This window comes from Mchenga conophoros, linkage group LG5, assembly GCF_057382185.1.
Source record: "Mchenga conophoros isolate Kocher_MC1m ecotype Shallow Benthic linkage group LG5, M_conophoros_male_GT1.1, whole genome shotgun sequence".
NCBI lineage: Eukaryota > Metazoa > Chordata > Actinopteri > Cichliformes > Cichlidae > Mchenga > Mchenga conophoros.
This window is the reverse complement of record NC_140530.1, coordinates 12,953,602-12,968,422: the sequence shown is the minus strand read 5'-3', so window position 1 is coordinate 12,968,422 and position 14,821 is coordinate 12,953,602. Positions and strand designations below refer to the sequence as shown.

General features: G+C 42.0%; 1 protein-coding gene across 2 annotated transcripts in view; it reads left to right on the top strand.

Annotated features, from left to right (window-relative positions):
- The window catches only part of atxn7 (ataxin 7), a 29,730-nt gene extending 14,913 nt beyond the window's left edge, over positions 1-14,817 (top strand). For both annotated transcript variants that reach the window (XM_085273359.1, XM_085273360.1), the window contains 9 exons: positions 958-1,062; positions 6,690-6,978; positions 7,406-7,725; positions 8,075-8,157; positions 8,817-9,097; positions 9,248-9,437; positions 9,547-9,668; positions 9,771-10,917; positions 11,633-14,817. In XM_085273359.1, coding sequence (XP_085129485.1) covers positions 958-1,062; positions 6,690-6,978; positions 7,406-7,725; positions 8,075-8,157; positions 8,817-9,097; positions 9,248-9,437; positions 9,547-9,668; positions 9,771-10,917; positions 11,633-11,650 — 2,555 coding nt within the window. In that variant the 3' untranslated portion in view covers positions 11,651-14,817. The remainder of the gene's footprint in view (positions 1-957; positions 1,063-6,689; positions 6,979-7,405; positions 7,726-8,074; positions 8,158-8,816; positions 9,098-9,247; positions 9,438-9,546; positions 9,669-9,770; positions 10,918-11,632) is intronic.
- Positions 14,818-14,821: the final 4 nt, after the last annotated feature.

Sequence of the window (14,821 nt, the reverse complement as noted above, 5' to 3'; positions counted from 1 at the left end):
TAAGAAGATAAAAGGCTAGGAGTTGTTTTCAAGTGTTAAATTAGCATTTAGTAGTTCATGAGTATTCTGACCAGCGAGGCGTCATTTAGGAATGAATGTTGATAAGATTTTGTTCACACCTGCTTCAGTCTTTATCGGTTTCAGTTTTCTGTGTGCAGAAAAAGTAGGTTTACACAGGTTTTTATTATCTCAGTCACTAAACCAATACTGCCTCCTACTGTCTGTACTGGAGGACATTGAGGGTACAAAGGACCCCCTGACTGTTAAAGGCCAAACAGAGCAGTTTCTTCAGGTCACTGCCTTCAATGCAGATTAGTAGAACACAAGCCACTGCACACAGCCTCAGCATGGAAAGTATGTAGCTCCAGAAGCACCTCAAGTCTGGCTACTTTATAGGTTCTCTCACTGACTGGCTGAAAAGCAGATATTGACTTTAATGTATTATTTATAATCTGAAAATGTTAGAATTATGTTAGTTTGTCCACTGAACTTTGAGACTGTGAAATGTAGGAGCTATGTAAAAGAATATCTACCATTGCTAAATGGGTGGGGCAGTATTTTGTACCACTTGAATTTAACTTGAGTCTACATTTATGACTCTGTGATTGCTAAATTTCCTTTTCTGCTAGGATGGAGTAGAAAAGGACAATTCTGAAAAGTATGGCCTTGTTCACACATTTATGGATCCTACTGTATGTGTTGGGCAATAATTCAGAATTGCTGTTAGGGCTCAGCCAAGAATGCATTTTCTTGTGGTCTGCTGCGTTTGTCTATTTACGCCTCGGCCCACTCCCCAACAAATGCACATTAAATATAAAACAAAGTAAGCAGTTGATGTTTGGTTGCACATTGAACAGTGTGTATTTTGCAGAGTCTGCTGCCAACTGTGGCATCGGTCACGCTTTTATTTATTCTCCTTGAGTTGAGCCCCATCTGCTTCTATCTTCCCGCTTACAGACATGTCCATATTTGGCCAGTGTCCCGCACAGGACGACTTCTACCTGGTGATGTGCAGCCACTGTGGTCAGGTAGTCAAGCCACAAGCCTTTCAAGCACACTTTGGTAAGTGATACACACGCACACACACGCCTTGATGTATCTATATATTCAGTTATTTTTCATGCAGCTGGGGTGCAGAGCTAGATTTCCTAGATTCACGTAGTAGCAATAATCCACTACAACAATGAGGTGGCTGTTACTGCAGATACTCAGCAAGGTTTGGGAATAAAAAATTGGGGGGGACTCTATATCCATACCCCCCCATACCAAGAGTAATGTGATGTTTCTTTGATTAACACATTCCTAGTAGTGCTTCTTCTTTCTACTCCACTCCACTCAGTAGCCTATTTATTTACTGTTTGTGTGTTATAAATTCTTGTGTTAATATTTGATAGGTCTCTCTCAAGTCTTTCCAGTAGTGGGCTGTTTTAACAGATACAGCTCAGTTAAGATTTCTAGTACTGTTAAGACATTAAACTGGGGATGTTTCAATGGCCACTAAATAGGGCTGCTCAATTAATCGAATTTTAATCACGATTACGATCTGGGCTTTCAACGATCATTAAAAATGACTGAGCCGATTATTAGCCCCTCCCTAATTTATCCGCGACACCTTAAAGGCCGGTCCGTGAAAATATTGTCGGGCATAAACCGGTCCGTGGCGCAAAAAAGGTTGGAGACCGCTGATTAAGAGGACCCGAGGGAAGCTCGGAAAGCTAAGCAGAAGTTATTTGGAGAGTGACTGCCGTTGGTTGAAAAGAGAGTTTAAAAAAAAAAAAAACTTCAGTGGTGTTGCACACTATTTTATATTATTTTTTTAAAGTCATTGTTAACCCTTTAAAGCCGGTCAGAGCAGCACGCTCTGTTTTGCGTAACTATTTTTAAATCCCTGTAGAACCTGAACCGTGTAAGCTAGCGCAATAATTTGTTTTGCATATGAAACCGGAGGAGTTGTACTTACATCTGATGCCATCAGCTTGTCCTCGGTCACGGTTTCGTTCCACATATAGCTTTGCAAAAATTGCATAAAAAGCGCTTGCAGGAACAAAAACATAATATTCCAGAAACACGCTTTGCCGTTCCTATCAGCTGTTCGTAACACTTCCCACAGTGAAATGATGCACATGCTGTTTTCTTTGCAAATTTGCATCATAGGATTGTTTTTTGTTTTTCCTGCAGTATATAAAAATTGCTGTATCTCCAAAATAAAACTATGAAGACACTCAAAATAAATTTCCTATGGTGGGAAACTATTTTTTGCAACTTTATTGTATTTAAAGTTTTGAGGGATAAGCCTCTTAAATTTCTCCAAGTAGAAATATATGTAAACAAAACAAAAGCGATTTTCAATTTTTTTTGTAGTTTATTGCACTTTTTTGCAATTTATGTAATTACTATGGACTTAATGCATACATATTATTAAAATATGGGCTATAACAGTTGTATTGATGTATAGCAACTTGAAATGCTCCCACAAATGGCACTACAGCATGTAAAAAAAATTATATAAGCTCTGGTGGACTTGGTTCTATGGTAGGTCTTAAAGGGTTAAATAAATATCGTCAAATAATCGTGATCTCAATTTCAGTGAAAATAATCGTGATTATCATTTTTGCCATAATCGAGCAGCCCTACCACTAAATACCTGGAAGTGCCTGTTCTCTGAAGTGCAGCAGCAATTACACTTATCAAGGTCAACCACAAGAGGGAGGTATAGCAGCACGTGGCTTCTAGGGTAAAACTGTCCTTGGAACTGTGTGAACATCACTCAGAGACTTCTCCATCATTGTTAAACAGTATAGATATATGGGTGTCTCTGAAATACAGCCTCTATTTTGAGGTGTCAGGGGGTTTTGAAGGAACTGTAGATAAACACTGGATGGCAGTACCAAGTGTAGAGTAAAACAATCATTATCAGAACATGTGGCTTTACTCCATATACAGGGGTTGCATTGTTAATGCAGACTGTGCTCTGCTTGGTCCGTGGTGTAGAAGCACCCAGAGATTTACAGTGATTTCATCATGTTTCTTGATATTTGTTTCTTCAGCTGTTTGCTGCTGCTGATTCTTTGTGTGAACAGATTGTCTGTAGTGTGTTTATCATAATGAATGCACCAGTCTCTTTTTCGTCTTTTGCAACATCTTTAAGTTCTGTTCTCAAAATCAGGCAGTGAAGCTAAACCCAAAGATTCCCCATCACAGTAAATCTTCCGATTTGAGCCGCTGGATGCAAATAATTACTTTTTTTTTAAAGAAGCTTTTAAACTATGCAATATCAAAATTATTTAAAAAAAAACAAGTTTCACTTAATGAACTTATTGCATCAGCTATAACCACACAGTCTAAATCTAAGTGAAACTCTGTAGCCATGTATGTGTGGCCATACAGAGCAGCAGTGCTCTTGCTGTGTTTTACCCCATGTCCTCTCTGTGATGTCATTATGGGAGGACCCGTGCAGTGTTAACGTGGGGAAAAGGCACTGATCTCAGCACCATTGAGATGGTCTCAATATGATATTAGCGTGCTTCTTTGAGCCCATCTGTCTCCCTTTAGGTGTCTGTGCTTCTCGGCTGAGGCTGAGCCCAGCAAGGGTGACACTCACCACGGAACGGGAAGCTGCTGCTTTGCTTGGCGTTTTATGCATTTGTTTATGAACTTGTCTAACAAAGACTCCTCAGAGATCGAGACATACAGAATTTTACACTCAGTGTCTTGAGCTCAAATGGTAAAAGAAGGGAACCATGGTGGATTTGAGTTTCTGGTTAACTCAAGGTTTTAGTTTTACCTTTTTTTTTCTTTTTTTTTTAAATAGGTTACACTTTGTCTTTACTTAAACATGATGTCTGTGGAGTTTGTAGTAAGGCCATTACACTTCTTGATTTTCTTTCTTTTTTTCACTTCTGCAGGCTGGGATTCCCCCATGCCACTGAGCCAGCTGTTTGATAATATGAAACATGATATTAAGGCTCCTCCTATGTCTTGTGTCTGTCTGTCCTTTTTTTTTTTTTTTTTTTTTTTTCTCCTTACCTTTTTTCCTCCCCTACATCAGTTATGACTACCATTGGTGCTGCTGTTGGCTTTCGTTGTTTTGTAGACAGAGCACCACTGTCTCACTTGGATATCTTGTTGTGAGTTTGTGTGCAGAGGTTCGCTGTTGACTGGGACAGGACAAGACAGTGAGAGGAAGTGGGAGGGAGGCAGTGAAAGAAAAGCTTTTGGGTTGTTTGGCTTCTTAGAAGTGGGAGGGGAAAATATCTGGAGTGTAGGTTGAATGGATGTGCGGGAGAGGCCCCTAGGTGTGGAGAGGGCACGCTTAAAAGCACTTCTTTCCCTTTTCTTTCAGAAAGCAGAAGTTTAACAGTTAGGTGTGTGTGTGTGTGTGTGTGTGTGTGTGTGTGTGTGTGTGTGTGTGTGTGTGTGTGTGTGTGTGTGTGTGTGTGTGTGTGTGTGTGTGCGCGCGCGCGCGCGCTCTTGAGGAATATAGCTGAAGGCAAATGGGAGTGGTACCTTTTTTGAGCATTCGTATTCTTTGTAGCCACTCCACTTTTTTTGTTACCTGTGACAGTGAGTTTTGTCCCACAACCCACTCCCCAGCTTTACCATATAGTTAGCTATAATCACACAAAATGGGACTAAATCAAAAGACTGTTGAGAGGTGAGTGCACACATAAGCAGATTTGGGGCAGAGGGTCTAGGTGACCATACTTAGCAGAAGACCTTTCATGTTATTTTTTTATTTTTTTATTTTTTGACCATTTAAGAAGCTTTGAAAAAAAGTTAAAATACTTTTTCCTATAATCCTGGTGGTTTTCCTTTGGCCAAAACCTCTTTCGTGGAGGTGCCCGTTTTAATTTATTTATTAATCATGCAGGAAAAACACTGGTGACATTAGCCAGCTGACACAGATTCTTGGTAGAAAATTACTAATGCTTCTGGTGCTGATGCACCTTTTATCTCTCATTTCTTTTAAGCATGCAGTTATTTTCTGTCCTGTCTTTCGTTGCTGCTTCTCAGAGCTGACTATGAGTGTTTAGTCAAATGTTTATTTGCCGTCTCTCTTCTGAAATTCTCGTTAGTCACCTTTGTATTTAGTATTTAATATTTATTTATTTATTGTCATTGTCAAGAACAATGAAATTGCGTTTGGGGCTTCCATACAACCCAAAAAAAAAAAAAGGAAGAAAATAATAAATACCCCTTAAAACCCAAGTGTACATATTTAACCCAGTGTGACTCCAATGCAATAAGACAATCCTTAGCAATAATGTTCGTAGAAATTCAGACAAAGACCTGAGAAACATGACAAAATACAACAATGCAACCCATTCAATATTATTGTACTGTGAGATATGATATCAGATATGATAGTTATCTATTTAAGAAAGAGGGGGGGGGGGCAGGAGGGGGAAGAGAATAAAGATATGATGCACCAATGCAGACCAGTTCATTGCTATTAAGAAGTTGGATATGGTTATTGTCCGTGAGAGGGGGGCAGAGAGTTCAGGAGCCTCACAGCCTGTGGATACAGGCTGTTGGCCAGTCTGGATGTTCTGGCCTGTATAGACCTGTACCTTCTCCCTGAGGGCAGCAGATGGAAAAGGTGGCGCGCAGGGTGATGTTGGTCCCGCAGGATACTGTGCACCCTCCTCAGACAGCGAGTGGGGAAGATATTACTGATCTCTGGCAGACTTGTCTGTCTTGTTCCTCTGTATATCCTTCAGTTTTGCTCACATGCAGCTTCCAGCAGGAGATTCTCTCCATGTCAGATGTTTCCTCACTGCTGAAAATTCTCAGTTTGGTTTAGGTGAGGGAGCTCCCTGGATTGAGCGTGATCGAGGCAGGGCGTATGACACCCACGCTCACATCTGTCAGTCTCTCTTTCTCTACATGTAATCAGAGCAGCAGGAGTGTATGTCGGTCTGTGTCACCCAGAGCGCCCACTATTTCTGTTAGAGAGCTGCTGCTTTTGCCAAGATTCAGATCTCTCTGCTTCATGCTTCCAGTCATTTCTGAATTAAAACAAAAAATCCTTCATGATGTTTTTGTCTACCTTTTTCTTTTTAATTGTTTATGCAGTGGCAGCTAATCAACCTTAAACTATGAAGTGCTTGTGTAGTGGTGACATTGGGACAGCAGCTTTTGTTGTACGCTGTTACTAAAAATAGGATGTGATGTGAGCCTTTTTTGAAAGTAGATCTGTAATTGTCTTGTGTAAATGTGTAATTGGTGTGATTTGTGTTCACACAGTTTGTTCATTTTAGAAAGCAGTGTGCTTAAAGACAGCTAGTTTTGGATTTAAGCAGATGAGCATTTCCCCCCCCCTCCAAGTTCTATTTTTGTCTTTCCATCCACAACTAAGCATCACTCTAACCTTTTCTGCTGTCTTACTGACTTTCATCAGTTTGCACAGCAGCTGTTATAAGAAGCTCAGGCAAGAAAGAAAGCTCTTGACCTGTTGGCCAGTTCTATTTCAAGATGCAGCGCATGAATCACCAATACTGCTTATTAGCTGTTCAGCTAACATGCTCACAGCTGTTAGAGGGAGATTTTTAATGTTTCCATTTCTCTCTCTCTTTTTTTTTTTTTATATGAGTCACAACTATGTTTAGTCCTATAGTAGTGTTGGATTATAATTAGTGTGTTAACTATTATGTTTTAATGCCTTTCTGGTTTGTTTGTTATCATTTTAGAGAGAAGACACAGTTCGGCTAGCAAACCAGCGTCCACCTCGCCGTTTCCTGCGTCTGCCAGGAACCGGAGCAGCGGCAGTGGGATTGGGCCCGGGGTGGGCTCGGTGTCCGTAGCTGCAGTGGCTACCGGAGGCATCCTTGGTCGACCTTCAGCTGCTAGCTCAAGCTTACCCTCCTCTTCATCGTCGTCCTCCAATCCCAAACTTGTCAAACCAGCCAAAGAGAAGCTGCCAGGCGTTCAGCGAAGACCCCCCTTTGCCCCCTTCAGGATGAACCAGCCAGAAAAGATGTAAGTTTCACTCTGCACAGGTGCAGGGTTGTTACAACCACATTTCTGGCAGACATACTAAAGTCTAATTTAAAAAAAACTATTTTGAAATGGAGACTACTTGTAATAGTTTTTGTAGCAATACTAGTACTTGAAAATAAGGTACTACTGCTTATTGATGGTTTATGTGGCAGTCAGAGCTATTTGCCTTTACTGCTTGTTTCTCGGTAGAAATCTGATTCAGTCATTTATACGCGAGTGTTGATTTTGACCTTTTTCTTCTTTTGAAGGTGTTTTATATATAGCGGAACATTAGTAGTGATTGTCCTCGCAGGGCCATCCATATGTCCACATCTGTCTCTTACCATACGCTTGTCACTGGCTCACTGTTTCTAACTCTCAGCTTCCTCCTCACCACCCTTTTCATCGCTGTCATCTTCTCTTCCAGCCTTCCAGCTGTCAAGATGGACAAGATGCATCCGAAGCCGGACACGCCAGCTAAGCCGGCGCAAGCTCCATCTGCCCCCGCCACCACCTCATCCTCCTCTACATCCTCCTCTAGCACCACTGTGAGCTCCAACACTACCGCCATCACGACCTCCTCATCAGCCCTAAAAGCAGGCCTTAACTGTCCCTCCATACCAAAGCCTCCATTACTGGCCCCAGGCCAGATTCCCAATGGCAAGGGCCACCTCACTGTCCTCTCGGAGAAGAAGCAGGACAGCAGCAGTGCGAGTAGCAGACGTCACGTTAACAAGAAAGTCACAGGTCAGCTGGAATGTGGAACGAGGGGGGACTAGTTACATTTTGTCATTTTTTCAGAGTATTTAAAAGTCTCATACAGCATTACATGCTTAGCCTGAATGTTTTTGTTTTTTATAACCTTGCTTTTTAATCTATTAGACGAACCTCCCATTAGGTTCCTATTTTATTGCCTATGAAAGAGTGTAACTAGCAGACATCATTTCAGAATGTTGTCAGCAGCTTAAACAAAATGTCCCATACATTATCTTAGAGGGGAAAGGCTTATGTAATGTTAATGTTTTGCATAACACAACTTGTCCCAAATTATGAAGGTAACAAATGTTTTTCTCCTCCCCCTTTGCTCTGCCATCAGAACGTGAGTTTAATCCAGATATCCACTGTGGCGTTATAGATGTGACATCTCGAAAACCCTGCACAAGATCCCTAACATGCAAGGTAACAAAGTCCCTGCTTTGCATGCTGCAACTGAGCTGTATAAATGCATTTTATTTTTAAAGAGAATTGGGCTGGTAATGCTCAGCAGTCTTTCTTGTTGTCAGCAATGAGGATCAAAGCACACTTGCTAGATTCACAAGATGATCTAACGTGTTCTTGACATACTTGTGGAGGCAGCAAGCTTCAAACCTCTGGGTGAGCGTTTCCCACGGCAGCCACAGGCTGACAATTGAGGGCCGGTGTTTCTAGGACACATGCTGTCAGCTCAGATGGTTTGCCACAAAGAGGAGCACAGCGTAACTCTGAGGAGCCTGTAATGATGAACTCTACTGTGAAATATAGGAAACTACAATGTCTGTGTTTAATGAAACTGCAAAATGCCGTCACTCGTTGTGTTTTAATATAAGTGGAGCACTTTGGCATACAGTTCAATTATGTCGTATTATTCTATTTAATGTGTAGAATATTACCAAAGTTATTATTTGCATTTCAAAGGATGGTTGTGATTGATTGTAATTGATGTTGTAAAAATTTGTTAGAGCCAGAGCTGCCAAGTATAAACAGCAATAAAAAAGGAAATTAAGAGCGGTTCTAAGGAGAACTCTCTCTCCAGCTCTTACCATAATGAAAATTCTATTGACTTTATAATGTCTCAACAGACACATTCCTTAAGCCAGCGGAGGGCGGTGCCAGGGCGGAGGAAGCGCTTTGACACATTGCTGGCAGAGCACAAGAACAGAACAAGGGAGCGGGAGAGGGAGCGAGAACTCCACCAAAATCATTCCCAGCAAAACCCCCCTCTCAGGGACCCACACCCCTCTTCCCACCTCACTTCTGGCCATGATGCCCACCAGGTGGCTCATGGAAACGGCCCAGCCCTTGATGCCACTAAGCCTTTGCCAATTGGAAAGCCCAAATTTCACAGCCCTGGTCTTCCACGGTAATTGCTGTGCCACACTTTGATTTTTTGCTGTGCTTGTATTGTGTCTGTGTGTAGCTTTGCTCACACAGGCTTAAAACAGACAGTTTTAATTTGATTCAGCTTTGATGAATATGGTGAAAGTGACTGGGCACAATTTCTCTCCATTAGACTAAACAGCAGTCACGGAGGTGGTATTTCTGGAGACTCTGCAGCAGTCCACGAGTCGCTACACCATCCCCAAACGACCCCCGATGGCTTTTCTAGACCATCCAGTGATGAGGGAGAGAATGAGGAGCGTGAGGACAATGCTGAGAAACTGGACTGTCACTATTCAGGTTATCATCCACGACCGGCAGCTGTAAGTGCACTTCATCTGCTGTTACCCCCAAGGAACTTTCCTTTTTTTATTACACTGGTCAAGCCATTAAAGATTACAGTTCTCATCTGTTCTTCCCTTCTATTCCCAGTACTGTACTTTTGGGAGTCGACTGTTTGGGAGAGGCTATTATTCCTTTGACCGGCGATGGGACAAAGTGCGATGTACCCTCACCACAATGATGGAAAAGCATGTCAACTCCCAAATGTGGAAGTAAGTCAGTCTTGGACTCGTCCTTTTTTCTTTTTTTTTCTTTTTTTTTAAATTTATGAGTCAAGTTAATAATTGGCTAATTTCTGATATTCTTTGCTTCAGGAAAATCCCCTTAGCCTTGGAGAACTCCTCCTCTGTTGCACCCACCTATAGGACAAGCACAAATTCCCACTGTAGCACTCCCTCTTCAGGCTTCCTGGGCCCTCCTGCCACCTTGCCGCAGACTCCTTACAGCCAATCCTACGAGGGCAAGTCAGTGCTCTCCTATGGGACCACCTTAAATGCCCGCAGCTCGCCGCAGGGTGGGGCTGAGCACCCGGCCTATGGCACCACACAAGCCCGACAAGTGTCTTCGTCGCCGCAGATGCCTTCAGCCCACTTGTCCTCATCCTCTTCTTCTTCAGCTCCTTCCCTAACCTCAGGCCGGGTGCCTAAGTCCCGTTCCTCTGGCAGCAGCACTACCAAATCGTCATCATCTTTTAAGCCCAAGGAGAGCTCGTCTGGCTCCTCCATAACCGTCATCCCCAACGCCACCAGTGGAGGAAGCACTGGAGCCAACAATACCAGTAGCGGCGCTAGCTTCAGCTCGGGGAAGAAGAGGAAGAACAGTTCTATCCTCTCTTCATCCCATGGCTCCACTGAATCTTCCTCTTCCAATGCCAACTTCTCTTCCTCCTCTTTTAAGAAGAACTGTGCAAATGTCGGCAGCTCAGGGAGCACCTACCACCACAGCTCATTAGGTCCTTCGTCCTCATCGTCATCCTCCTCCCATAGTGGGGTTCACAGTGTGGGGCTTAACTGTGGGCCTACTGTGCGAACAAACTCCCTTAGCCTCAAGGCCGAGCTCTCTGGCAGTTCCGCCGGTGGCTCCTCTGGGCCACCAGCACGAGGTCCTCCCTCGGGCAGCCCTGCAGAGTCCATCAAGCGTATGAGCGTGGTAATGAACAGCAGTGACTCAACACTTTCATTGGGACCTTTTGTCCACCACCAATCCTCATCTGACCACCACACCAGCTTTAGTCACCACTCCTCAGACGGGCGCCTGGAGGCCAAGAAGCGCAAAAGCTCTTCTGCCTCCAGTGGCGTAAATAGCGGAGGTGGGGAAGGTGGGCTCGGAGTAGGAGGTGGGGGGCCAGGACCAGGTAGACCCAAAGTGGCCAAGTCACCTGCCATTAACAACATCCATGGGAAGCATGGGCGGAGTATACCAGGGACACCGGGTCTACCCAACAACTCTCATTTACATCAGGTTGGTTTTTGAGACACATTCAGGATGTGTTTTCGTTTTCACTGATTGCATCTTGTGAAAGATTTCGTTTCTTTCTCAGTTCACTGCACTTAAAATTTGGGGATGTGGGTCATCTTAGGATAAGGATGGATATTATTAAGATTTTAAGGATACTACATTAAACCATGATTACAGTTCCACATTTTTCAGATATATATTAGGTCACGGCAATTTTCTTATTCTGAACACAGACTAATAAAAGTGTAGTGTATTACTTCAAAATAAATGAATAAAGTATGACTATGAACACCTCACAGTTCTGAGCTATCATGCACATAAACTGCATCCTCCAAGCAAAGTGCCCAAGTGGTATTCAGCCATAATCCTTTTTAAAAAAAACAAAAACTTTTTTCTTTTGTTTTTCATGTGAATTATCAAAATGAATGAAATGAAATATTAAAGAACCTGAAGGGCTGATATAAACTGAGTAAAGATGAGGAAATGAGGTATTCATAGTATTTGATATATAATGCCAAAAGTATCAGGTGATAAGACATTTCTGATTACATTCAATGATCTTGACTGACATTTGAATCTCCCGATTTAAAAAAAAAAAAAAGACAAAGAAATAATTCTTGCTAGAAATTAAAGCCTCATCTTAAACTGCAAAACTAGTTTATGGACTGATGACTTTACAGCCATTTTAAGATTATGTTTTTCTCCTCTCCTTTTCCAGCCAAAGGCTCGTCCCTGACAGTGGTGTCCGGCTTCAGTGTATGAAACTGGCAGGCGGGCGGGAAATAATCCAGAGTGGTCCGCATACTGCTCTGGAATGCATGAGGCCTTCTGAAATCAAATCCACATTACTCTCAGCTTCCCACAATCCTCAGGGTGGAGATAATTTGGACTGCCCAATGATGTATATGTGGTCCTTACCGTTTCTCCCAAAGCCATGTGTGTGTGAGGTGCGGGCAGGGGGAACTGAATGGGGGATAGCGTGGAGCGCCAGGGATCTAATGCGCAAGCCAAGGATCCCCCCCCCACGCCACTGTTGTCCCAGTATTCTGAGAGGTCTTCCTGTTTGGTCGGAGGAACAATTGCAACAGCCATCGGTCTCTTATCCTGTAGTTCAAAGGTCATTGGGTTCAGGTTAAGGGCTGCTGCAACAAGCCGTCATGACACTGAGCAACTGGGGAGACAACGAGCAGATCTCTTCCGTGTTTGTTTAAAAAAAGAAAAAGGAAAAAAAAAAAGACTGTGTGAGAGTGTGTGTGTGCGTGTGTGTGTGTGTGTGTGTGTGTGTGCTTATGTGTGTATGAGTAATGTTTTTTCTCATGTCAAATTCTGCTGGACTACTGGAATTTCCAACTTAATTACACCCCCAGCGCCTGATCTCAGAAGCCTTGCAAGCAAAGCAGTAGGAGAAGCAAACTGTTACTTGCAAAAACCTTAAGAAAAATACACACAATCACCTTGTTTCACTTCTTGTTAGTGTGATTCTCCCTGGTGACATGTTGAGTTACCTCGGGTAACATGCAGTAGCCTGAGACGAGCCCGTAGGGATGATCTGGTCACTTCTTTTATTACCCGGAATAATTATGCAAGTGTTACCTTTCTATGATTTCTTATGATCTTTTTACACTGAACTACAATGGGGCTTTGTAGACCTGGTGAAGACGGTTGTGCTTTTAAATGTGAAAAGGACACCTGATGTGCCCATTCGATTGGATCTTTTGTCAGAGAGGGAGAGCTCGGTCTCGAGGAAGCCTGTTAATTTTCGGAATCTTTTCAGCGTGCAAAATGATAGCCACAGTAGACCTACCCCCAACTGTGAACAGCACTAAATAACTACTTTCTCCACAGGCACTGCTTTAGTTGTCCACAAAGCAAGCCAAAAAGCTGCTATCAGCTTTGCCAACTACTTTTATTTTTTTTATTTTTTTTTTTTAAGTAAAAGGTGGGCAGTCTTGCTTATGAAGCGGTGATGGCGCATTTGTGGATTGAAGAAAATCTGTGCAAGCTGTATAACTATAGCCACAAGTTACTTACACCGCTGAGTGAATTCCACAGCTGTATGTGGGCAGATGTGAATTGTATTTTATTTTATTTTTTAAACATAGGGAATCAGGTATGGTACGTCTTAACTGGAGCAAACTTGCACGTCACCTGTCTTCTGTGGGTATGATTGTCCCTCCTGTGTGTAACCACTACCCAAGCTCTGGACGTTACAGTTTGAATGCCTCGCAGTAACACTATGTTCAGAAGAGATTTGTCACAGTAGACGAGGCATTGTACTCTTGTTCCGCTGTCAAAATAGTCTTAAATCAGGCAATACTTGCCCCACTCGTTGGGAAATAGCTTAGGTCAAGAGGTCTCGGGGACGAGCGTTACAGTGTGAGATTCATGGAGATGGCTTCACTGGATATAGATCTTAGATCTTTTGGCAACACCTGTTTTATGGAACCTCCACTGATGTCAATTAGTGTGGAAAACCTAGTAGACTTTTTTTTTTTTAAAAATCTTCAGTTAGCTTTTTTTTTCTTGTAGCCTATGTATCAAACAAGTATTGAAGTATCCCTATTTGAGAAAACATATTTTGTTAACAAATTGTACATAGTTCAAATATGTATTTTTGCACAGGCATTTTTTGTACACGCAGAATTTTTGGTACAATTTTGAAAAATCATTATTTATTTAGTAAAAAACAAAAAACAAAAAAAAGAAAGTCAGAGAACATGACTATTTGAAGTGGTTCACTGCCAAGTCTATATAATGCAATATGCCTATATGTGGAAGCTGAAGCATCTCATGAATCGTGTACTGGGATCCTTTAGGGAAAGAAGTGTTGTCACTGTAGCATGTGTCTGTATGACAGGAAACCTTTATTCACTTTTCAAGGTCTCAATCACATGTGCTTTTACAACACATTTTATGTTGCCTACGAATTAATAAAATAAGTTACTCTGTGACCCAATTAGCCTGTGATTCTGCGATGTCGTGCAGGCTCGAAGCTGTGCCCCCGCTGTCTAACCATCTTTTGTGGACTCTTCAGTCGTAACACTTTGTAAACCTTAAACACATTTCATGATTGAAACATGTTCTTTTATTCCAAAAAAAAAGAAAAAAAAGAAAATAGGCTGAAGGGACTTCAGAAATTATTGCAAGGAATAGGAACATTTTTACGGTCCAACTGCTCGCGTCGTTGTTGCCAAACGAGTAATTTGAATCACAGCTTTTAAAGAACGCGTTGAGCAGCTCTTAAAAGAAATATCAAATTAAGAAAGTGCCTGAATTTGTTTCATCCCAACTGTTTGAGGACAGTATTCGTTGGGTTGTTTTTCCCCTTACTTGAATGTTCAAAGTATTTAGGGGATTTGGCTTTAAGTCTGCCTCTGAACCCTAAATGTAGTGGAACTTGAGCTTGTCAGCTGCCCATTGCGAAACACTTGTTCTGTTTTTGTTTTCCATTGAGATTTTCTTAGCATCGGTGTGTGGCCTAAGCCCCCTCCGGGTTATTAGGGTTTGTATTTAAAAACTTCACTCAAGTGTTTTGTTTACCCTCAATCTCTACTGACATCTCGACTTTGTTTCCAGTACAAGGAAACATTACGAGGATGTTTTCTTTCTTAGCACCGTAGACTTGGAATGTGAAAGTGAGAGAAAATACAGCTTGTCTGGGAAGAAAAAAATAAAACCACCATTCATACTATGTAAAAGCGTGTATAGTTTTTTTTTTTTTGGTTTTGTTTTTGGGGTATACATTATCAGAATCATTTTCAGCTGGACTTATGTATTGGCTGCTATGTAATTCATGAACAAAACATAGGTTAGAATTAATATTTAAAGTAAAGATTGTATAGTATATTTGTTTTGTAACAAGTTTCTGTAAATAAAATAATTTATACTGCTATTTATAAGAAACGAT